Below are 26,470 nucleotides of genomic sequence, written 5' to 3' on the forward strand. Positions count from 1 at the left end.
CAGTATATGTACCAAGTTTGAAGCAAATCGGGTCATTAACGTTTGAACTATCGACCAGCAAACAAGTGAATCGGGAAGAACTCAGCGAATATGGAGAAAATTGAACACCGCGCCGTCATTAAGTTCCTCACCAAGCAAGGAAAATCCGCTCAGACGATTTTTCAAGAGCTGTTAGCAGTTTACGCGGACTCTGCCCCTGGTAAAACCATGGTTTACAAGTGGCATAGTCTTTTCAAGCAAGGAAGAGAGTCGATTGAAGATGACCCCCGCTCCGGACGGCCCATTGAGGCCACCACACCGGAAATCATCGAAAAAGTAGAGAAACTTGTATTAGAAGATACCCGCTTGAAGAAGAAGCAGCTTGCAGCAATGGTCGGTGTATCCGAAACAAGTATTTTAAATATCCTACATCAACATCTTGGGATGACTAAGGTCAGCGCAAGATGGGTTCCAAGAATGCTCACGCCACTTCAAAAAAGCGAGCGTGTCGAGTGTTCTCGCCAGTTTTTAGAGCTCTGTGGAGAGAATAAGGAAGAAGTTATGGCCCGGATTGTTACTGGAGATGAAACCTGGGTTCACCACTATGAACCTGAGTCGAAGCAAGAGTCGATGCAGTGGCATAAAAAAGGCACACCTCCTCCAAAGAAGTTTAAGGTGTCACAATCGGCCGGAAAGATCATGGCCACTATTTTTTGGGATACAGAAGGTATTTTGCTGATTGATTATAAAGATCGTGGTGTGACTATAACGGGACATTACTACGCTTCTTTACTGGATAGATTGAAAGAGGCTATCAAGGAAAAAAGAAGAGGAAAGCTGTCAAGAGGTGTGCTCCTTTTGCACGACAACGCACCCGTCCACACGTGCCATGTTGCGACGGCTGCCATTCACCGATGCGGGTTCGAAAAATTAAACCACCCGCCTTACAGTCCAAACTTGGCCCCCAGCGATTATTATTTGTTCCCAAAAATGAAAAAGGAACTGCGTGGACGAAAATTTGGCGATGATGAAGAAGTCAAGTCTGCAATTTCGGCCTATTTTGACAGCAAAGAGAAATCTTTTTTTTATGATGGAATAAACAAATTATTTGATAGATCCGGAAAATGTGTTAAGGTTAAGGGAGAATATATTGAAAAGGAAAAATAGTTTCGTGTTTAATTTCGACCCCCTTCCCCCTCATTCCGCGAACTTTTTGACCTCCCCTCGTAATAAAAAGTGACAATAATGATAAACGCCGAGATAATAGTACCAGCAAGTTCACTTAGATCACAATTATATATATCTGTTATTCGTATTTATTCTTTTACATTGTCTCCCAGTTAAAGTTATGGTGCGTGACTCTATTCACCTGAGGACAAGTACTGTAAACTATTTTATATTAGAAGGTGATTTATTAATTCACGGTCATCGTAATCCACGTGCATGCTATTATGGTCATTAACCTGGATAATCCTTACTGAAGGATCCGGTGTTACTATTTCATGGGGAGATATGATAGGGGGGTTAAAAACGCCACATCGAAGCAATTCATCTGAATATAAATATACGTCATGAAAATTATTAAAGAAATTAGGTGCTCACTAATTATATTCAAATATTCCATCACCAACCTGATCACCTGATTGTCCAAAAAGTAAGACGATCCGTGCTTCGGAAGGCACGTTAAGCCGTTGGTCCCGGTTACTACTTACTGATGTAAGTAAGTAGTCGTTACATGAGCCATGTCAGGGGCCTTTGGCGGCTCAATAATAACCCTGACACCAGGGTTGATGAAGTTGGTAATTCACCTAACAACAACACGATAGAAGAAGAAGACCAACCTGTATGAGTCCGAATATGCTGTTGCAAATGGCTGAGCTGGGTGAACTTCCTCTGGCATATTTCGCAGCGGTAAGGCTTGATGCCCAGGTGGATGCGGGAGTGCTGCGCCAGGTATGAAGAGTTGGCAAAGGCCTTCGGGCACTGGGTGCAGCGGTACGGCTTGGCCTCCCGAAGGTGGATCTGCGTGTGCAGCTGAAGGTCTGCTTTGGAGCCGAACACCTGGAATAGACGAGAATTGGGAGTTAGATATATTGTTTATTTATTATCTCGGTGACAGGGATATTACTGATACACATTCTTTTGATATGGTTTAGATAACTATGTGTCACTTATTAATTTTCATTCAAGTTTTAATTAATGTTTTGATCATAGATATTTGATATAATATTTGGTTTTCAGGATTGTGCCCTGTTAATGGTAAAAGGCTCGCTCCCTATAACATGGGACGTAAATATAGCTGGCGAAAAGTGGATATATATACTATACTCCTTTGCCTACCCTTTCGGGGATACCAGCGTGTTGATAAGTGTTATGTTATCTTTATTCAATAAAGGTGTAAACAGATACGCAAGATATCAGAAAACCAACAAAGTATTTGTTCGAAAGAAAATCATCTTACATTTTTTAGTACTGATTAGTAAATAAGATTGACTTCTAATTTATTAGTACGTTTCCAGAATAATCAGAGTAAAATCAAAGACAGATAATTTGAGACTTACATCAAGGATTTCATGAAACAATAAATTTAAAGATCTTGTTATAATCTACTTCCTTCAAAATCAGTTCATTGTATTTAACAAGTTATAAAAATCAAAATAAGTAAACAAAAGATTATTGACTAACAAATTAAATTGTAGCTTCCTGTCGTTTTATTTAAGTTTAAAAATATTATTTATTATTCAGGAAAAGGAAGCGCAGGTTAACATTTTTCTTGCCATCAAACACTTTGGAATGAGTATCAAACGATCTCCGTGTTCACGCTTGAGGGAACACAAGGACACGTATACAAAATACAAGGTATTAAGAATATTAAAACTAAATTCAATTTAAAAAAAATCACGTTTTAGTCATATAAGATAGATGCTGTAGAAGATTTTGAAACAATGACTTCATATAATTGCAAATAATGTAAGTTACTTGCAGTATTTCTGTAAAAACGTTTGAGGTTCAAGAAAAACTAAAATAATTTTTAATGCTTTTCAAAATAGTAAATACAATATTTATTGTAAGTAACCAATACGATAGAGGATAACGCGAAATATATATATGTAACGATAGATGCATGATGGATGTTATTCGACACTACTATTACATGATTGACGTACTACCAACAAGTTTTCCATAAACAATGCATTAGACAAAGCAGCTCATCAACAAAATTATCCGAAAGTGAATATTAGGTGGTTGTGCCGTGCCCTTGAACGACATCCGACTGCGACGGAGACGGATCGTGCCTCAGCGAAACAAATGAGCGTTTTTTATTTACCCAGGACTGATGATAAAGACAGGATGCTTCTTCACGGAGCTCATGCGGCTATTAGTAAGACTTCCTCGAGATGCATCTCGAAAACAAATTTGGTTTTGGCTAATGTTGGGTTTTAATTCGGCGGAAGTAATCAGCGTGGTGGTAGAATTTGATGCTTCGGATAAGTATGGCGATTATTGTATAACGAATTTGGCTAAGAGCCTTAATCATAGTGTTGATGGCAAATTGTTTGAATATGTCTTAGTGGAAGGTAGATATTTTTAATACAATTTTAAGACATAACATTAGAAAATGTCGTTTATGTAGGTAACCATTTGAAACCACCTACTTCTAAATGTTACAGCAATGTATTACAATTTCAGAGGAATCTTAAAATTACAATTTATCGTGAATGTGACGAACATAAAGTTATTTACGGACATTCAAATTCTTAGTATCGGTATCATAATATTGCTCTTGTATTCACGGTATGACTTCCAAAGCGTCAGCGCTACAACACGTGCCAACAAAGCACCTCTATTAACTCGGCACTCTTCGCACATTCAAAAGCCTGTTTCGGTACTCCATTGATACTCATTGTGATATTCCAAATTAGTTTCCAAGTCGAAACCTGCCTGTCATCCTACCGACACGTTTCATTCCAACAATGGGCTAGAGACCACGTTCCTTCAGGCAACCAAATCTATTGCTGACGAAACACGACTCAATTTCAAGCCGACAGATAAAATTCATCACAACCATCAACCAGATGATAATCTCAAACCTCTATTCAATAAAGTTGATATTACATCATCATCTATCCAAGTTTACGATCGAATTCCCCTTGACGATACAGTTTTATAAAGTGTTTTAGATGAATATTCAGGGACAAGAGAATTTGTGCTTAAATGAGTTGAGGATAGAGGCGAAGGTGAAGGTGTGGGGCCGTTTCGGTTAGAGGATTCGGTAGCACGTTGCATGACTCAGGAAGAAAATGTGAGACACGAATGCGATTGGTCACAGCCTGAACATAATTAAAGTTTGGAGCACTACTTAATGGTGTGAGGCTGGAAATTCGAGGTGGTGGCTGACTTTTAATAGGACTTCGGAGGATCGATTCACCGCCGAGGAATCTGTATTAAATTGATTGCAGCCACCGCCTTCCGCCTTCAAAGTGGGTTTTAATGACCTCGGACCAAAATTAGGGGCATTTATCTCGATAAACACGTCTTAAACTTGAAATAGATAAAGATAAAATAAAGAGTATATGAGTAGGTACACGACATTAGAATGTTTAAGGTAACCTACAAAAAAATATTCTAGAAACGCAATAAAATAGATTTGTTTCTCTAACAGCAGAATTTGTAATTTATTAATTTACATAAAGACTTCTTAGCGCATCGGAGATGAGACAAAAAATATAATAAAAGACAAGGCCAAAAAACTAGTGACGAGGAAAATTTAAGAAAACAATCATAATGCAATGAACATCAACACGAGATGACAAAAGACAGGCTGAAGGTTAAGTACCTTAAAATAACCTTATATGGCAAAATTGGTAATTAGGAATCAAAAGCTTTACACGAGTCTGTGGAGATATAGAAAAAATAACACGTGGTCGATAAAACAAATGGTCATCACTAATTTAAGAGCCACAGTCTTGCCGGTGTAGCATTCTCCATGCTTCTTTTTTAAGGAAAAATAGAGCAGTGGTTTCCCTCTTGCCTTCCGCCCCGCAGTACTCTATCTGACGCGAATGAGAATGGCGCCCAGAGTAGTCTATTTCAAAGCCGTACTAGGACTCTTGTTCTCCGCAAATCAATTGGTACACATAAATAATGTATCACTACATAAATGTTTTTGTCGAAACATAAATATAATGTATGTATAACACATACATTCATACACACAGAGACAAATTGCTAGCTTTAATTGAGTTAAACATATAATTGTGTAAAACGATAAAACATAAGGAATACCTAAAGTTTAGTCTTAGAGGAAATGAGGAGTAATTTGAATAAAATGAAGACAAACCACAATATATAGCTAATGAGGTGGATGGATAATGACAAAAAGCGGTAAATACATGTAATGAATCTAAAAAAACGTACATCTGTGTAAGAACAAAGTCAAATTAAATGATATTTCATTACCTACTGAAGCAAATATGAATGACTTATTAACATCTACTAATACTTTAGAAAGTAATAAAGTGTAAAATTAACACGTTTGAAATAGAACAAAGATCAGTTCAGAACTTCCTTTGAAGATTTTGAATGTTATCTTTTATACGTCTAAAAGTAAGATAATAGCGAGAAAGTGCAAATAAAAATAAACCGTTCATGTATTGTCCTAGGATTATTGTTGATAACGGATTTTGAAAAGATCCTGTCGACTCCATAAAAGAAAGCAATTTTGAGGAACTGGTACAACTATAAAATGGTAAAAATACCACGGTAAGTACACAAAGAACTAAATAGTATTGAAAAGACTGTTGAAATGTATTGTGAAATATAAACTGGGACCAACGGCTTAAAGTGCCTTCCGAAGTACGGGTCATCTTATTTTCGGACAATCAGGTGATTAGCCTGTAACGTCCTAATCAAACCAGGGGGGTTTAAAAAGGCCACATCGAAACAATTCATCTAAAAAAGCAATATTGCGATTTGACATTTGCGCGTTTAAAAGTAAGTGCGCAATGCAAACAAATGTTAAATAGCAATATTGCTTTCTTAGATGAATTGCTTCGATGTGGCCATTGAGCTCACAAAGGGATTTTTGTGATATATCCCCACCGGGATTCGAACCCGAAACCTCCGGATTGTGAGTCCATCGCTCGACCACGGAGACCGTACTTAAAGCTGAACAAGATAACATAAGATTACTGTAGGAGGGTCGGCAGATTAATGCTGGCCAGTCATAATGACACGTTTTGATCCCTGCCTCACCTTCAGGCGGGAAAAATTTCAAGTGACACGCAGATTAGAGAAGAAATATTCATGTCATATTTAGCTAAGAATTTTGGTAAGGGTGGTTTTAGCATAATTTATGATAACGGCACACCCCGGACACTTCATACAAACAACCTCGTTTTAGACACCACACATTGACGATATCGTACGGTCATACCATGTCACATTTCACTTTTTTGACAAATTAAACCTAAGTCACATTAAACGTCAAATATGATAGTGCGACAGGATTCTAAAGGTGTCTGTTACTTTAATTCGAATGTCAGTAGTTCGATGAATGCTTATTCGACTGAAATATTTTTCGAATTATGTTTTTAACGAACGATCATTCTTCCGAGTCAACTTTGTATCGAACCCATCCTTTATCGACAAACGGTTGACCGAAGCATTCATCGAACAACTCACATTTCGAATTTCCAGTTGTTCGATGAATGCTTCGGTCAACCGTTCGTCGGTAAAAGAGGGGTTCGATACAAAGTTGACTCGGAAGAATGATCATTCGTTAAAAAGGGTTTCGAAAAATATTTCAATCGAATAAGCATTCATCGAACTACTGACATTCGAACTAAAGTTACAGACCCATTCTAAAGTGGGTACATCATATTACTCATGACTGTACACGCGTATCTGTGTGTGTGATGTCTGACACCATACGATTCTAGTCTAAACTGTGTTTGAGGGGGGCGAGGTAAACCTAGCTCAGACGCTGGTCGGGCGGAGAGTTGACGTTCGATTCGTGGTATTATTTCCTTATTCTATGATAATGGGTAGGTATGTTAAACGATAAAGTAGACATTAGAGCTCTGTTGAAAGTCTTAATCGTAGCAATAAAACTGAAAATTCCGAAAAAATAGACGGATTAAAACCAATTGTTTACGCAAAAGAAGTCAATCGTACGAGAAATTATAAAAATCCTGATAATTATTGCTCCTTTCAAACATAAATTCTGTAACCTTTTTTAAATTAAGTTTCTACTAATTATAAGGAGTTACATATTTTATCCAAAAGCTAAACTAAAAGCAGGAAAACTAATTTCTTAAAGCGCCACTCAATTTTCTGAGCAAAAACTGTAAAGGGGGCGCAAAAACCTACCGCCTCTTTTTGCACCCCTTAAATTATTATTAATAGCGGGCATACATTTTGTCTGTTTATCTAAGGATATTAAGGTTTGTCCTGGGGTCGGCTTTTCTCTAATAAGGCATAGTTTTTGCCACCCTCAGATTAATTTGTGAAAGCTTAGAGGACAGAAAACGGTCGGTATTTGTCATAGATTTTTTACGTTTTTACCCGACTTGGGTGACGCGATTTATGATGGTCGGTGTTGGAAAATAGCTAGAAAATGTAAAAGTTTATCCTTTATATACATTTTGGTATATTATAATATTCAAAACTACATATAAAATAAGTTTTGTAAAGGTATAATACGTTTATATGTAACAAAAATACAGAAACTTAGTAAATACTTTTGTATGTGAATGTATATTTTATCACTAATTTAAAGAAAGAAGATTATGATTTTACCACTAGTGGCAAAAATTAAATGAAGCCTCAGAAATAATGGTTAATGAGAAAAAGACTTAGGGTGGTATTAATAAACTAATCTCAGCTGAGACTGCCCTCAAGATCATGCTTAAGTTCCTATTTTTAAATAAGAATTGTCACATTGACATGATCTTGAGAGCAGTCTCGAAGCTGAGATTAGTTTATTAATACCACCCTTAATTTATTTATTTTTACGAGAGTACATTATGTCAATTGTAATTCATAACATAGGATCGCGCCTACATCCCAGAAGGTGTAGAAAGGCAGTATTATATACACTCACTCCTCGCCAGCTATGTTAAAGTTCCATGCAGTAGGGGCTACTGCCATAACCGGGTGAGAGCCTTCAGCGCTCCCCATTTGTCCGGCCAAGTAGTTAATGCCATCTGCGGCAAATCTACAATAAGTCACGTCAAAAAAAAAGGCTACTGCCATTAACCGGGCACAGATCTTGGAAACCACGTGATATCATCTATCTATGATCCAAACATGAATGAAGAACTCATAAGTCGAATTCTTTAGGCCACGTCTTCATCTTGGTGCTGGTTCCAGCAGACAAATAGAAATATACACTTATATTTTTTTAAATGTGTTCCTAATATAAATCAATAAGTAGTCAGTGGTAGTAGTTAATGTAAGATCGCTTTAAGCGATAAGGCCGCCATTTGCCATGTGCTTAGTTAAGAGTCTTTTTGTAATTATTTATTTTTATTTTGGTGTATTTGTATTTTAATAAAGTGTATTTGTATATGTATAAATGGGTTGAAAACACTTCACATTTTTTAATAAATCTTTAAGGTAATATTTGATAATATTTCACTTAATTCACTGGCAAGGATGAGTCCTTCCAACAGAACTTTATTTCAACAACATTGCCAAGGAAAATGACACAACACGGCTTAGAACAGGCAACTGTAATCTATGAGATTATACTTCTAAACCATAAAGACATATTAGAAAATCCCTGTCAAAAACAGGACGTATGAGTGGCACATCACATTAATTTTTAAGACCAAGCTTACGGGTCGTGTCCACTTGTTTCTATTTATCTCAATCTAAAAGAACTTCTTCTCTTCGTCTGAATCTAATTTTAGTGACCTACGGTTTATGGTATGAAAGGAGGATGGTTAATGAATGGGACGTAAGGCAATTTTAAAAAGTAAGAAAGGGAGTCTATGGTGCGATGTCGGTCGAGTGAGAGGATTTTGTTAAAATATAAGGAGTAAAGATATTTTAAATATCCCGTGTTATTTCTATACCCCACAAACATACATAGGATCACGCCTAATTTCCATCAGGGTAGCCAGAGACTATGGAATTATGTACTATGATTCTGACCACTTTTTTACCTTTGATGTGTTTGCTCTTGGCCTCAGACTTGCTTGAAGGCATTGACGAGGCCTAAGATGGAGCTCGCCCAGAAGGTGCCTGTTCACTCTGGCCTTGAAAGCAGCCGAGTTATATGCATTCGGAAATACAGAAGACTTTTGCTTCATCAACGTCTTCATGCTGGTTTACAGTATTCTTGGCGGTTAAAAAGGCCACACTGAAGCAATTCATCTAAAAAGCAATATTGCAATTTGACAGTTGCGCATATAAAAGTAAGTGCGCAATGGCAACAAATGTCAAAAAGCAATATTGCTTTTTTAGATGAATTGCTTCAATGCGGTCTTTCGTTAAAACATTCTGGATTTCATAGCGGTATCTACAGCTATGAGAAATATCATGTACCCACTTTAAAACCTTGTCGCACTATCATATTTGACATTTAATGAGACTTACGGTTTAAATTGTTGAAAAAGTTAATGTGACATGGTATCGAAGTGTATTCATATTAGTAATCGTGACCGTTTGCCTAGACTTTCCTCTTTACACTCGCATCATGAATCTTCTTCGTAAACCGTACAGATATACAATGAAACAATGCTATGTTAGTTAGCATCATTTCGAACTCACCAAGTACAAATGATTGTACGTTTTACAAGGATATGAACACAGAAATATAACACAGGAATATTTAAAAGACAAACAAAAACTAGGAAACTACCAGAGAGAATTACTTCCGAATCGATTTGCCAAATTCTCAATGGATAGTTAACAAAAACGCAGTAAACATCAATTAATCGTGATTACCGGCTGTAAAAACAGTTTTCTCAATTAACTACGATCTGCCTCTTAATCAATAAAAGGTAAATTAATTTATGCTCAATGCTTAATTGGAGATAATAAATATGGTATTTTGTTGACCACGCTTTGGTCACAGATGAGTAGCATATAAATACGATTTCCCATTGATTCAGAAAAAATACAATAAAAATCAATTGTTTAAAACGACAAATCGACAAAATTGGTCGTAAAAGTCATACGATATTGCTCTGGAATTAACAACCAAAAACTATTTTAAAAAGTTCTGTTAAGTTTGACTTTGAAATCTTCTTTTTATCATGTGGGTTGTGAGGTGGAATACCAACCTCATCAACCCTGTGTGAGGGTTTTTACTGAGCTACCAAAGGCCCCTGACATGGCTCATGTAACGACTACATACTTACATCATTAAGTAATAACCAACGGCTTGTAATGTCGTAACGAAACTAGGGATCACAAAGTGATTTTTGTTATATGTCCCCACCGGGATTCGATCCCGGGGCCTCCGGGTCGTGAGCCCAACGCTCAACCACTGGACTACGGAGGCCGTTACGAGATCTTTGAAATTATTTAGAAGTACTATAAAGATGGAGGGAGCACATAACACACCACAAAGGCCTAAATTTTTAGCTGGTGATCTGTTTTAAGGATACTTACTAAAAACTCAGTAAACTCTATACTCTAAGATTTCTGAAATAAATACGATTTATTTATTGTTATGGGAAATAGGCTGATCCCTTGTCACCATAAGTTTCATTATAACTATCTTAGGACTTCGTATCAACTGTGGCTGCAAATTGGCTTCGATTACTTGTGGCTCTGCCCACCCCATTAGGGATTACAGACCAGATTTTGTGTATATGTGACTTTCTTGATTTATTTTGTGAAGAATAAAGCTATTCTCTGGTTCGATCTCATGATGTCATGTAAGAATATCGATCTTGGAAACTGCAGTTTTTCTCGCGACCTCCGCTTGTGTTTTTGGCGGCAAAAAACCGTCCCCGCCAATGTCAGTAGCGGCCATGCGTTACCGATTGGCGCAACGATCGAAAAAATCGAGTAATCTGGGTAAATAGCGAGAAATCAATGTTACTAAACCTCTACAATTCGTTCGACAGAAATATTGTAATTTGTATTAAAAATAAAATATTAGACTAGTTTATTTTAATCGAATGTTGCAAGGGAATTAGTATCTAACAAAAGCGTGGAATAGAATTTAAAATGTAGCCTCTTTTCGTCATAGACCGGATCGTATCAATAGTCGAAATTAAGACAAATTTTATAAAACTTATATTATGATGAAATTGGGAGCGGAAAAAAACATTTTATCAGGGATTGTATTTTGTTTTTGTTTATCCACTTGGTAATAACTCAGAATAATGAGCTGAATCATCATACATTATAATCATCATACAATTAGAAAGGGTGTTAGTGACATCGTAGCAAATACTGAGGGGGGTGATTCAGAGTTGATATCAATCAACTCTGAATCACTTCCTGTCGGAAAATGTTAGTGTTTTCGTTTAAATTATTTTCAGATCCATACTTTTGCGACGGAAAATTTCACTTGATATCAACTCAGAATCAAGGTCTGAACGATCCCTTAAAGTTTTCCTTACGACTTCACTAACACCCTGATTGCCCACCAAAATGGAGACAACAAATGCGACTTCATGTCGTCATAACTAATTTAAGAGCCACGCTCTTGTCGGTGTAGTATTCTCATGCTTTTTAGGGAAAAATAGGACAGAGGTTTCCCTCTTGCTTCCCGCCCCGCGTTTATGTACATAAGTAAAATTCAACCGGTGTAAAATATCTACACTAAGTTTAAAGTGACTCATATTCGATTGATTGTATAATCAAATAGACGAAATTAGAAGCAAGTGTCGTATCAGACATGGCCGTGTTTGCTAATTTCAATGTTTGTCAAGCTATTTTAGAATATAGTCACCATTTTAGTGCTATACCAATTCTTATTTTGTACATTACAAACTTTAGAAATGTAAAAAATGTTTGTTATAAGTTTGTTATTTCACTAACACAGTTGGCTCGGACATTACAGACGGCGATATCGCTCATCACCTATCACATTAGTCTAATAATAAGCTTAGTGAGGTGTGGGTTAGTTCATCTTGTGATGGATGTAACTCTGATTACCCCAATTGGGATATAGTCTTAAGTATGTGGGTTTAAGTATGTTATGTATGTATGTAGGATATAGAAATAACACGGGATATATTTTAAATGTCTTTACTCTTATTATTTTACAAACTCCTTATATTTTACCCAAATCATTGCACTATCGACACGCCTCTATTACTTTTAAAAAAAACTGCCTAACGTCCCATTCATTAACCACCCTCCATTCATACCATAAACAATCAAATTCCCATTCATTATCCTTCCATAGTATTCTCACTTTCCTACATGTATTAAAGAAACTTAAACAAGCAGTTCTACGGAACCAAACTAAATTCGTCAGGGGTATGAACCCTAACGTGCTTAACTATTACAAACAGTTTTTCAGAGCTTCAACGTAAACTGACCAAGACCTACTTAAAATACTTACTATAAAGTCGCACAATGGAATATGATCTCTAAATTTCCGAGATAAGATTCGGCTTCGCTATGCAAAGTGGCATTTTTTCGTGATCACACAATTTTTTGTTTTGCTTTTGTCACCCAAACCAGTGAAAAAGTTGGAAATCGTGCTCGGGAATAAAAAAACCGTTTAATATTGGCATTGAACGGTCCGCCTCGGATTTTAGCGTACAAATTCTGTTCAAAACGTGTAATTTTGTCGCGCGCCGTGTCGGTCGCTTCTAAGATAAATGTCACGTTCCCATTGTCATTGTGAAATAAGATACTCAGCCACCGAACACCTAGTCTCCTTATTCTTAAAAAAAAAATACAACCAAAATGTCTAAGCCACCCAAAGCAGCGAAAAAAACCAGAAAATAGCGGATTAAGATTTTTTATTTTTCAGCTAATCCCGCAATTGTATACAGTCACGGATTTAAGATCACCTAAATGTATATAAAAACTTTGGATCTATAATTGAATTGATCTAATTTCAGCAAGAAAAAAACTACAATGAACGGTAGAATTGCAGATAGAGAGGAAGATTTCCTAAAACATGTACTTACAGATCAAGAATTATGGTCATTTTCTTTAAGTAATATCGGCTCGCGTTTGACCACAATCTCACCTGATGGTAAGTGAGTTTCCGCTATAAAGCGACGACGTGTGGATGGAAGTTGTTTACATAAGGATAAAACATTGATAATTAAAAAGAATAAGTTTAAAAACTAAAACCAGACTACTTTTTTTTTAATTAAGATGGGTTTGCTCTTGACTTCGTTCTTCCACGAGGAGAAGAAGAGGTCGACGGTGGAACGAGCTTACCCAGAAGATGCCTATTCACCCGTGATTTAAAGGACCCCAGGTTATAAGTAAATACTACGGAAAAATCCCGCTCTAAATAGTATGAAACAAGAAAATAGGTATATTTATTTCAATACAAGGATACCAGGAAAAGCTAGAAATATGAACATATTTGAAATGTGCGAATCAAGCCCTATCATTTGATTATAATAAACAATTTCTATTCTATACCCGAAACAATTCCATTCGATAAGAATTTTTTTTCGTCCTCTGTTTCCAGAGAGCGCCCCATTGAATTTAGCGTGCCGTCACATAGCCTATAACCACCGAATAATCAAGATGCTTCTAATGACACCTCACTTGTTAAATTCTGACAGGTTTAGAAGTTCGGTTGGCACAGACGTGCATACACACATACATACATAGCGGTCAAACACATAACCCTCCTTTTTGCTTCGCCGCAGTCGGATAAAAACAATGCCTATAAAAAGGAGAAAAAATAATAATCAATGAGTTCAATTGTGAAATGACGTTCGATGATGTACAAGAGATGATATCGTGTGAATTTATCCGCGCCCGATGATGGTTTCCGATCGGCGCGGGCGCAGCGCAAATATGGCGACGTAATGACATACCGCGCCTTTACAATCTGTAGAGCGAGCTATTAGTTTTTATTTGTATTGATATATTTTTTCCAAATGAAATTTATGAATTTGGGATAGTGAGTTGGTTTGAATTTCCTATCGGAAAAAATTCATGGAAATGTTTGAGTTTTTTTTTTATTATTTTCAGTTCCATACTTTTGCCACGGACAATTCTACTTGATATCAACTCGGAATCATGGTCTGAATCATCCCTCCAAGTTTTCGTTACGATATCACTAACAACCTGTATAAGTATATATTGTTATTCTTCTATCGTGTGGATTGTGAGGTGAATTACCAACCCCATCAACCATGGTGTCAGGGCCATTACTGAGCCGCCATTGACACGACTCATGTAACGACTACGTACTTACGTCAGAGATAAGTATATTTACTTATTTATTTATGGATCACTTACAGTTATGCACATTTTAACATTTAGTTAGAACATAATTAAACAAAGTAAAACAGTACTTATGTGTAAGCCTATTACAAGTGAACACAACATTCACCATAAAAAGAAAACAACATCTAGTCTGTTGAGACTAACTTCTCAACAGCTAATATCTCACTATTAATAACACTAATATGATATTATTGCACTAGTTGGTACAAAACACAAATAAACTATACTAATTTAACAAATTTTTGATGGAGATAGTGTCTTGTCAGTTTGCTCTTCAGAGCTCGCTGTGAATCAGAAAATATATCTAGTTGAAGAGATTTCGCATTCAAATCGTTATAGGATGCACTTATAACAAAAATAAGGCCACGTGTAGTAGATTCTAAAGACTGTGTATCGTCGGATCGATGGGTCTCAGTTAGTTCGGGTTCCAGGACCCATTAAGATTTCCGCCCGCAAGAGATGCGCAGAAGCACCCACCGAGAAATATATGGCTTAAATCACCTATCCGCTTTCTAAAGGAAAACGTACTTTACAACCAAAGGTTTTAAAGCTGGTTTTTCATTAGACAAGTGATGAGCTTTTGAGCTTTTGTTTTAAAAGATTATAGGCTTTATTTTTAAGGTAAATATGATTCAGTTTACATTGATGGTTACTTAGTAACTCTGGCGTCTTGAGGGTTGGTTAAGTGTCTCGGAGTTTCAGACCTTAAAGTTATGATTTAGAGTTGAAAATTGTTTGAAAGAGTGACGGTAGTTAGCAGAAAAGCGCTCTGTTGTTTAGCATCACTCATTTTTATAGTGGTTTTAAGATAATGGTATTGATTTACCACCATACAAGCGCATTTTTAAGCGGGTATCATACGGGTGCTCTCGAGGCCTATAACATAATCTCGGCTACATCACAATTGGGGTAGTCAGAGGTACATGCGTTGCAAGGTGAACTAAGTATCCACACCTCACCGAGCTTTCTGTTAGACCAACGTGATAGGCGAGCCGCATCGCCGTCTATAATAATCAGGACAACTGTTGTATTGAAAATTGCACTTAAGATAAATTAATAACTCATTGATGCAAGTCCAGTACCGGGGTTTGAACCCGCGTTTCCCGTTTGAGAAGCAAGCTGGCGTACCACAAGTCCTTTAGACTTTGAGAGATAAAAGACAGAAGAATGATATCATTATCACCAGCCCATTAACGTCCCCACTGCTGGGACACGGGCCTTCCCTATGGATGGATTAGGATATCGGGCCTTAAACCACCACGCGGGCCCAATGCGGATTGGTGGTTATTAACGACTGCTAATGCAGCCGGGACCAACGGCTTAACGTGCCTTCCGAAGCACGGAGGAGCTCGAGATGAAAACTTTTTTTTGTGGCCACCCATCCTATGACCGGCCTTTGCGAAAGTTGCTTAACTTCGACAATCGCAGACCGAGCGCGTTTACCGCTGCGCCACCGAGCTCCTCAAAGAATGAATGAAGAATGATATAGTATATAAAATATCATCATCATCATATAATCAATCATCTTTAATATGTATTGTAAGTATATAGCGTTATCATTTTGTAAACATAAACTTCGCAATAAATGTCACGTGAATTTGACTGATTATTTATCTTTTCCTGATTGATAGTTTTATTTAAAATAACATTAATTGCACAGTAAGATTATCTTTATTTGGGTATTTCATTGTGTTTTACGCTGTTCACTTACATTTTGAGATGCGTGTTTTTTTATTACAATAAATCACACCAATAAACCCCAAAGGGGTTGGTCCTGATGAACATTCCGCTTTATAAAAGTACTACAATTTACATAAACTAATAATATGTATAATATGACGTATTTACTTAACTAACGAACATTAGTGATAGGATGTTTGGACCATAACATCGTCATATAGTGAAAATGATAACTACATAAGCGCCACATTGAAAAATCACATTCTGTTGTGATTTTTGTTAACAAAACCTCGCAAATACTCGCAATAGACAAAGCTTCAACCTAGGTAAAATTGATCGTCTTATTTTTTACTCGAAATACTAATAATTAAAAGAGATCGAAGTTTTGTTGAAGAAAATCAAATAAATAAAAATAATAATTCAATTCAATTCGCAATTCTCAATTATTTATTGCATAAAATAAAAAATATATAGCTTTTTTATAAAATAAAATAAATAAAATATTTTATAATAAATAATAATGATAATTAAATATCCGAAGATTTTTCAAAAAGGCAAACGGTATAGTGGAGTGCAAATTTTTCTACGAAATCTTTCATACATAAGAAATTCATTCATGAGAGGGTGTGTGTGTTGCGTGGATGACTATACCATGCAAGTCTGCCTGCCGCTTTGGACACACAGGCGTGATATATTTGGTATAAACTCACGCCGGAAACCTTTATGGGGTGAGCTGAGCCACATGTAATCAGAACATTACTTCCAACCACTTTTGAATAGAAATCCTAAGATGGATATGATGAACCGTATGGTGAGAGGTGATCAGCTTCTCGCAAAAAATCGGTTTATAAGACACATTCTTATAAAAAAGAGAAAACCTGTCGGTTTTTACGACATGCCCGGGAGGCAACATAATATATCTTATAACTTATATTGAAATAAACTCTTAACTCTAGGTACAGTTACGGTTTATGAACACGAATAAGTGCAATTTGATTCTTTCGAGATTAAATTCAAATTGGTTCCTTTTCTATGGTATTATTTCTTAAGTATAAAAGTAATAAAATTAATTATCTGTTTTTGTTGAATCAAGTCTGAAAACGTGTTTCAATTTATGTAAGATCTAAGTATTAAGAAAACAAACAGGAATTTTACGTGATTTTGCGAACAATTGACATAAAGATTTTCAATGAAAACATTTTTTACTAACAACAAACGCAATATAAAAATTGTATAGTATTTCAATAAAGATAAACATGCACAAAAAGTTGTACGTGTCGATCGCAGGAAGTTCTGTGTTGATGTTGTCTCTTTCTGTTGTATGGATAGTGGTATCGCTATCTCTTTTATGGGTAATACCAGTTTTAGCGTACCGAAGAATAATTGTAATGGTGATGGTGTTCTATAGATTTTGGAATTCACTGTCAGTTTTATGGTAAAATGTGACATAGAACTCATTCACACTCGTCACATTTTAAGAAGTAGGCAAAAAACCCGAGACCGTGATAGTTTTAGCGGGCCTTATACTTTTTTAATAAATGTTACAACAAGGACTAAATATTTTAATATAATCTTATTTTTTTTTCTTTGCAATAATATCAATTGACTACTTATTTAATAAGAAAAACAGCACTTTTGTTAAACGATCACGCCGTTGAAGTAATTGGATAATAAGATTTTGATTTGTAATTGATTTGATTGGGTAATTGGGTTGGATATTTTTACCGACTTCAAGAAGAAGAGGTTCTCAATTCGACCGTATATTTTTTTTATAAGATATGTGTTTGTTATTTGTCCTAGAAATTTGAGCAATTGGATTAATTTTCTAATGATTAGTTCTAATCGTGTCAATTGTGATCCTGATTACCTGATTGTCCGAAAATAAGTTGATCCGTGCTTCGGAAGGCACGTTAAGCTGTTGGTTCCGGTTACTACTTACTGATGTAAGTATGTAGTCGTTACATGAGTCATGTCAGTAATAACCCTGACACCAGGGTTGATGAGGTCCGTCAACCACCTTATAGGCCACGAGATGGTTTTTTTTTGACGTGACTTATTTACGTATAGATTTGCCGCAGACGGCATTAACTACTTGGCTGGACAAATGGGGAACGCTGAGGGCTCTCACCCGGTACAATTTAAGACAACAGGCCTAAGGGTGCCCAGCTGGGCGCGGACACGACGGAAGAAGACCGTGATAATTTATATAAAAAAACTGCATCTTTTTACATCGTTAGTAGATAAATAAAAAAATAAAAGAGTGTTGATCTTTTGTTACTCTGTGGCGTGACATGAATGGTGTAAAACATGATGTAACACAGCAGGTGACCAGCCGGGTCTGCATGACAACTACGCCGCGCGCGGCGCCAATTATATCGAGCGTTTACCAATAAACGATACGCCATCTACGTAGATGGACGTCAAACGGCTATTGGTCGAAGCGCTCAATATAATTTGCGCCGCGCGCGGTGCGGTTGTCATGCAGACCAGGCAGATCAGGATTCCACACTACAGTTTAATTACGTCTTTGACCCGTTCAGTATCTGATGTATTAATATGCAAATTGTGTTTGTATTTTATTAATAATAAAAATATATTTAATAAACTGTTTTAAGGAAGTATGGTAATAAATTATTAGGGCCAACGTTTAAGACGTCCAACACATTTCTTAGTTGACTTTACGACAAGTCTGGGATGATGAGTAAGTTGTAGCAAGTAATTTATTTTACTATGTTTTTTTATGGGAGATAGGCAAGCATTTGACCACAATCTCACCTGATGGTGGCTAAGGATAGGACATGCTTACCTAAAAAGTATCTATTAAGTCTTACTATTTAGAAACAAGCTGTTGCTTTTGAATCTTATTTGTATTGCATTATCTTATGCGTTGTCTGTGCAATAAATTAATCAATTAAATGAATAAATATTATATATATTTTTTTAATTATCTTCTTGTTTCAGTATCAAGTCATCACAGTTGATACTTTTTAACGGCCTCTGTAGTCCAGTGGTTGAGCTTTGGGCTCAAAATCCGGAGGCCCCTGTTTCGAACCACGGTGGTCCCACAAAAATCACTTTGTGATCCCCAGTTTGGTTAGGACATTACAGGCTGGCCACCTGATTGTCCGAAAGATGATCCGTGCTTCGGAAGGCACGTTAAGGCGTTGGTCCCGGTTACTACTTACTGATGTAAGTATGTGATCGTTATATGAGCCTTTGGCAGCTCAATAATAACCCTCACACCAGGGTTCAAGAGGCTAATCCACCTCACAACCCACACGATAAGAAGGTCGATATTTTGCAAAAGTAAGTACCTGCCTTGTGGTCGACTTTATTCTGCTTTGACTCTAAAGTACAATAAAAGTATGACAATAGACGTGTTCTTTCCGATACTGAGCATGTAAAGCAAGCCTTAAAGAAAATGTCAATCAACAGGTATTTCAACGCTGTAGTTAGTAAGAAGCTATTTAAAAGCACAGGTGAAACAACATATGTTGTCCTGTGTGACGGGGTAATAACGTCTCCTGTTCAATATTCATCGATTACTCTTAAAAGTGTCATATTATGGCTACCTTCGGCTTTTGTAACGGTTATAACAGCTTTTGTTTGTTCTACGATTATTATAGTTTTATTGACACTGTTAGTGTCAGTTTAAAGTGTGTGGAAAGTCATTATAGCATGCTTTCTTCATTCTTTGGCTATTGGTGTTTTTGTGGGTTGTTCATTAGCGTGTATTGGCGTGTTATTGCTATTGGTGAGGTAAACAAAAAGTGGCATGTTGCAAGTGTTTTATGGATGTCCAACATCTTTATTTCGTAAAGACAGAATACGATTAATAAAGTAGTGACCACATAAACATACAGATACATAAACTCACAAACAGAGACTATGGAACTCTATTTGCTCCGATCTTGTCACACTTCTCCTTGCTTCCTCCACATTAATCAATCGTTTCATACACGCACGCCGTTCAGAGTAGATCGTACTAAACCTTTTCTAAGGACGTCTCCAATTTGGTCAACATACATCTTCTTCAGCCAGCCCTACCATCAACCTTCGTTTCATATACTGCTTTCATAATGCTATTATCCTTCATCTGGTCTACACACACCAAAATATATATTTAAATAGATTATTTAAAATGAACCGTTTGCAAATATACGTTTCCCGAGGATTTGTGAATGGTCAAAGTCATGACAAAATCACACACTCACACTTTCGAAATCAATCATAAATATATTTAACGTGTCCAAGTTGATTATGACTCAAATTTCAGTATCGGCAATAACTTAAAATTTCAAATTTCACACACATAAGCAACAAAGAATCATCTCTGAATATGCAAAGACTACCAGACGAGCAGACAATAGAACACAACAGAATAGCGTAGTATCTGAATATTCCAAAACTAATACTGGCAATATATCACACACACAAAACCATTGCACAACTGAAGGAAATCAATACAATGATTTAGAAAAAAAAGTTTCCGTGGTTGCGTTAAATTTTGATTCCCACGGGGTGATTTGAAAAATGCCAAGTTTATGTGTGCTGATGTAAAAGACGCTATTGCCAGGGATGCAAGGATGGATATTAAAAGCTTTTACGCAAGGATGTTGTTGGTAATAAGAGCCATGTGGGGCGTCACCTGTGAGGTCGTGGGACAGGTCGCAGCATCCCTCTTAAATCGAACATCCTGTTCGAATTTCAAATCGCAAACTGCATCCTGTTTTCGAATATTTTTAGAAAAGCGTAACGCTTTTAATATTGAGATAGGATGATGGAGTGTAATGGAACCTTGTCGCAATAATGAAGAGGAGAAAGATAAAGTTGTAAGGGATATAGTAAATTCAGATTTCTAAAATGAATGTGGAAGTGCCGATGCAAGTACGAACTATATTTTATAAGTTAAACTAATCAAGCAATGTGTTATTTAAAAACACATTATTCTGACGTTATAACGATGTGATGTAAAGTTAATAGTGATCATTCAATAGAAAAAAAGTATCGCTAATATTAATCTTGCAATTGATACGTATTTACTTTTAAAAGAAATAATAAATCGGGCAGTAGGCCACAACCCCTCGGTGCATGATACGGCAGCTTCACCCCACAGCGAGGGGAGAAACTGACCGTTACGGGGCTTATCTCGATGGATAGAGGTGCCTTCAAATGCATTCTGTTAGTTGTATTTTATAGTTCCGATGATTTATTAGCTTATACCAACGTTATTTAAGATGCTCATGGTTTGGAATAATATGTGGACACAGCAAAGTTACGAAGAGAATTCCACAAAATTGATTTAGGAAATTTTGTCGATAGGGTTTAATTCATTTTTATAATGATCAAAATCGATGCTTGACTACAGATATAGTTTGATTCTATAGATATATAGAATCAAAATCTTATTAGTCATCATATTTTTCGTAAAAATATGTATCATGAAAGACATATAGTTAGATGTAGCCATGTTATGAGACATTTGCACAAACGAAGGTTCAGTTGCAAGGAAGGATAAATTATTAGTTGTACAGCCCACAATTAGCATAGATAAGGGACCTTTAGATTAGGGCAGCTTGGGCTAAGACACACCTTATCTTATAGTTGCGCTAGATTTATTGATGGGTTGCTGTGCTGAATTGTGTTTTATTCCACCTGGTTATTTGGCTGTAAGATTTGCCCAATGTATTCCTAGAGGCATTGGAACCATGTCATTTGTCTTTGATTCATCATAATCCACTTCCAATTAGGAGTCTGATATATTTTTGGTAAAAATGTTTAAGATTTTAGTGGCCAAATATAAATCCCTAAGTATATAGTTTTAGGTACATTGCAGCTGATGATTATAATTAGAACCCACATCCAGTAAGATAGTTGTATCATCTCATCTCAGGTCTTCTTTGTCAGATAATTTGTATAGGTCCCAATCAATCATCCATTGCAAGATGTACAAAGTACCCACACCTCACCGTGGTTTCTGTTAAACCAACATGACATGTAAACTAAGATGATATAAAACGAAAGTTTGTACCAACAGACGTAGCTTCTTCAGTGTACCACAGTCACTTTTAAGACTTCGAACAGGTGTGAAGACGCTGTGCCTTAAAAAGCCAAATATGGGTCATATGGTCAATGGGACCACCCTGGAGATCAGGATGAACAATTACATGGGAGACTGAGTTTAGACTAACTCTCAGTGAACAATTGCTCATTTGAGGACCATATTGTGTTGTGACATACGCATAATGAAGAGTAGATGTTCAGTAATTTGTATGAGATTCTCGTTGAAGAAATAAAAGTTAATTTGTATGAAGTTTTTAAAGGACGAATAATATTCATAGCCAATCGATAGGAAATAGAATAGTGCAACACAAAGTGCGGGTATGCTCCGATGCGGGCTATTTGACTAATTTTAACCCTTTCACGGGCAGAGACCATGGGTCATTGATGGTTCAAAACAGATAGTATGACACCTTGGAATCGGAACGTCATAAGACGTTCTGTCCTTGAAAGTGTTAAATGTAATTAATATCTAGTTTTTAAGCAATGACATGTGTTTTTTGTAACACTTATTTATTTATATAACATCACAATAAAGTCCTTGAAAATGTCTTCTGAACCTACATAAAAAATACATAGTTATAATCTGCGACCACAAAATTATTTTTATATTTTATTTGGATTAATTCATTACGTAGGAATTCCTATGTAATGAATTAATTAATGAATCTAAATAAAATATAAAAATAATTTTGTGTAATATAATTTTTTTTTAATATTCTATTTAGATTATTAATTCATTACATAGGAATTCCTATGTAATGAATTAATTAATGAATCTAAATAAAATATAAAAATAATTTTGTGGTCGCAGATTATAACTTTATATTTTGTCAGATATAACGTAATATTCTTAATGAAGCACTTGCATGATGTAAATCATATATTATGATGAGTGAATTATTATTTGCTGCTACCAAACTTGGTAACAGTATGCCTAATAAGAATTTTGATATACCATTTTATTTTTATAAAAAGTGGCTTCCTTTTATAAATCATAGTTAAAAGTCCAAAGACCACCTCTAATTTAATGGTTTAAAGTCAAGAATGTAATGGTTTGTAAGGACTAACCATTAAATATTACTGGCCATTATTAAAGATTGTTTTGATTAAGTTGCCATATAACGACGGTAATATCAATATATTGACAGGTTCTTTGAAGTCGTAAGCGCCACATGTTGCCCGCCATATGCCGAGTAGTTTTGTTTACGTTGTGCTTGTATGTCTGAACAGTGGACTTCTGCAATCTTGCTCCTTGAAAGACGGGGTTTGTAAAGGTATTGAAAATAAATGCTTTTTGAAGCAAATAACCCCCTGCTAATTCAGAAAGGAGACAGAGTCAGTGCATGTCAAAACGTCCAGAAACTACGTATTTTCATTATAAAAAATATTTTGAATTTGTTAAGTATCAGGTAATCAAATTGTTGGTAACTATAAGATTTTTTTCTCTCTTCGTTTTTTGGCGCGTCTGCAGCTGAATATAATGTAATAAAACTTACTAATAAGTGTATACTTGTCCTTTTCCATCTACAAATTCTAGTTATATTTCTACTGTTCCAAAGCTACTTCTAACATTTTTTGTCACCACTGATATATCCATCTGGTCAGTTTTCGAACTTAAATTTTCCACATTATTTGTCGAAAAAGTTTAGTCGGTTGTTCTTGAGTGATGACTGGCATTTTAGTACGCCACTCGAACGCTGCGCCTGCTAGTTTTGGGTCCAAATTATTAATCGTTTTACCGAGGGGCCCTGAGGTACCATATTTTGGAATATTAATTTTAACCTCTACTGTTGTAAGGGTTACTTGGGGATTTACAATAGTGGCCGGTAGTGTAAGTAATAAATCGTTTTAGAAAGATTCGGAGATTACGTGATGAGTTTAGGCTATTTTAATATTATTATATTTAATGCAATTTTTTAATAATGTTTTCTGAAATAAATCATACTTTTCTTTCGTATATTCAAATATAACGAGGATTCTTTATTTCAAAGAAAATATTTTTAATTTGTGGTACCTATTTAACAGCTTTAGCTAAACTCTGAGTTCCAACAGATCATTTGTTATGACAATGCAAAGTCGAAAATTCGCTCTAGATATTACAAAATCGCCTTACGCAATCTAAACTAAAAACTCGCGTGTTGACGTAAGAATAGCGCGGATGCGCCGCACTTGACAACGCGGATGGACGCGCTGCCTAATTTCTACTTGGCATTGAAAGACAAGGTCACGCTAAATACGCCGGGTGACGTCACAACATGCGTCTGTTGCCGTTTCCGAGCCAGACCGGTGGGTGTGCCCACAACACAACACAATATTGTTTTCTTGTAGAAAGCATACCTATATTTATTTTCGTGATAGTTATTGCAAGCCTGTCAAAATATGTTGATCGTTATTATATTTAGTAACAGAGAATAGTGAATATTTATTTTCATCATACGTTATTCCCGTTTTCATAGGTCTCGTGTAAGTGTTTGAAATAAGAATTATTTATTTCGTTTATTTCGGTAAAAAATATATTTTCACTTTTAGTTGTGGTCTATTATCGTCTAGATTTTTTAGTAAATGCCGCTATATTTAAGTCGAAGCTTGTTTTTCTTCAAAACAAACCAGTAAACAAGATAAAATAAAATAATTTTCAACTAATCATTATTAGTTATTATCCTCTAGATACTCGCCTCAGTGAGTTCGTTTGCTGTCGGTTGAGGAAAAAAACTTACGTACAAAGCCACCAATTAGCGGTCGGACAGCCGAATTAATCTTAGAAGTAGACATTTGGACTTTAATCTTTGTCTTAGCTCCGTGTTGTATAAGGGCATATTTTATAATGAAACCAAATAATCTTATAACAAATTCACTGATGATAATTTCATACACCAGAAAAATAACATATCAATGAAAAAAACTCAAATGTTTAACAATATATTTTTTATTAAAGTGAGATTTTAGGAACGGTAGTAGGTAAGTAAAACGTCGTCTTACAGTGGAAACGAAAATGATATCGTAATATTGTTAAATCTAAATCCAAGAAAGAAGTATGAACGTCAGTATGAATTTTCTTGCTGTTCTGTACAAATGTTATCTATCTGAACGGAATACGATAGCTACTAAAATACACTTTTAATTTGTTATATTCCAACAGGCTTCTGCAAAGTTATACCTTTGGTTGGGAATACCCTGTTTCCCTGTTTTTAAATCTTGAAAAAACGTAAGACGCTCGCGATGAGGACCAGAGACATCTAAGGTGTCTTGGATGGAACTCAATTAAAACTTTACTAGACATGTCCCGACATAACAATGTGGGGCCCTCAACCGCAACTTGTAATTCAATACGGCATGTGACATTTCGGTTGGCCAAGTATTCGTGCATGATTTATATCCAAACAGGTTCCATTATATGAACTATCTTGGGTTAGAATCTATAGAGGCTGTATTAGGCGCTGTAGAAGCGACGTTTGATGATACCGTGTACACTGAAGAGGTATTAGCGTTGGAAATTACAGGTTGCAGTGTTATTCTGGTTAATAATGTCTAAGCTGGAATCAATTGTCCTATCTTTAAAATAATTTAAAGAATTAGCGTTGGTTAGAGATATGTGGAAAACTGTACCTCTGGTAACTGAGACATAGAAGCTTACAGAAATATAAGAGCAAAACTATTCAGATTAAAATAATATAAGTACAGAATAACGTAAGTACCCTGCTATAGATAAGTATTTTATGGTGATGGCGTGTGTGTGTGTATCTTAAATGTTGAGAAACGTAGTAGTTCAAATAATATTATGTTTGAGAGTCTGATCTTCAAGTTGAAGTAAAATATCGGAACTTAAAAATTTACGTAAAACACTCAAGTACATGAAATAGTCAATTAAATACAATACTTTTGTACACGCAACGCTTAAGTACAAAGATCAGCTGCCAAAATTATTTCAAAAATACACCTTTACTTCACAGACATAGGAACTAATATTTTCAATGCGAAACACAAAATTGTAAATACTGCTACCAAAAAAATATTCAATTGACTTCGGGTATCGCTCAAGTGGTTTTAAGTGTAAATTTAAGTTGGCTGAAGGCTTTAAAGGAAGTAATATCGGACATGTGCTTATTATAAGTAACTTAACGAGTCGAGTCAAGAGCACGTTGTAGTGTAGGGTGGATATTAGAAGTCTATATGATCGGACAAATCTCATTCTCACTAAAGATTTTTTTTCCAGTAATGCTACTTTTCTTTGCAATGAAATACGAAATGAAATTCTAATTTCAACACAAGTGAGAATTGAATAGACGTTAAAGCACTTTAATTTATAATTATATGCAGATGATACTTTTATTTGCTGTTACGAATGATT

The 26,470-nt window shown here is 35.8% G+C and overlaps 1 protein-coding gene across 4 annotated transcripts in view; it reads right to left on the reverse strand.

Moving 5' to 3' along the window:
* Window positions 1–26,470, reverse strand: part of LOC126377861 (zinc finger protein rotund-like) — a 196,302-nt gene that overhangs the window by 4,398 nt on the left and 165,434 nt on the right. For all 4 annotated transcript variants that reach the window (XM_050025864.1, XM_050025865.1, XM_050025867.1 and 1 more), the window contains one exon: window positions 1,821–2,040. In XM_050025864.1, coding sequence (XP_049881821.1) covers window positions 1,821–2,040 — 220 coding nt within the window. The remainder of the gene's footprint in view (window positions 1–1,820; window positions 2,041–26,470) is intronic.

Source organism: Pectinophora gossypiella, chromosome 24 (assembly GCF_024362695.1).
Source record: "Pectinophora gossypiella chromosome 24, ilPecGoss1.1, whole genome shotgun sequence".
Taxonomy (NCBI): Eukaryota; Metazoa; Arthropoda; class Insecta; order Lepidoptera; family Gelechiidae; genus Pectinophora; species Pectinophora gossypiella.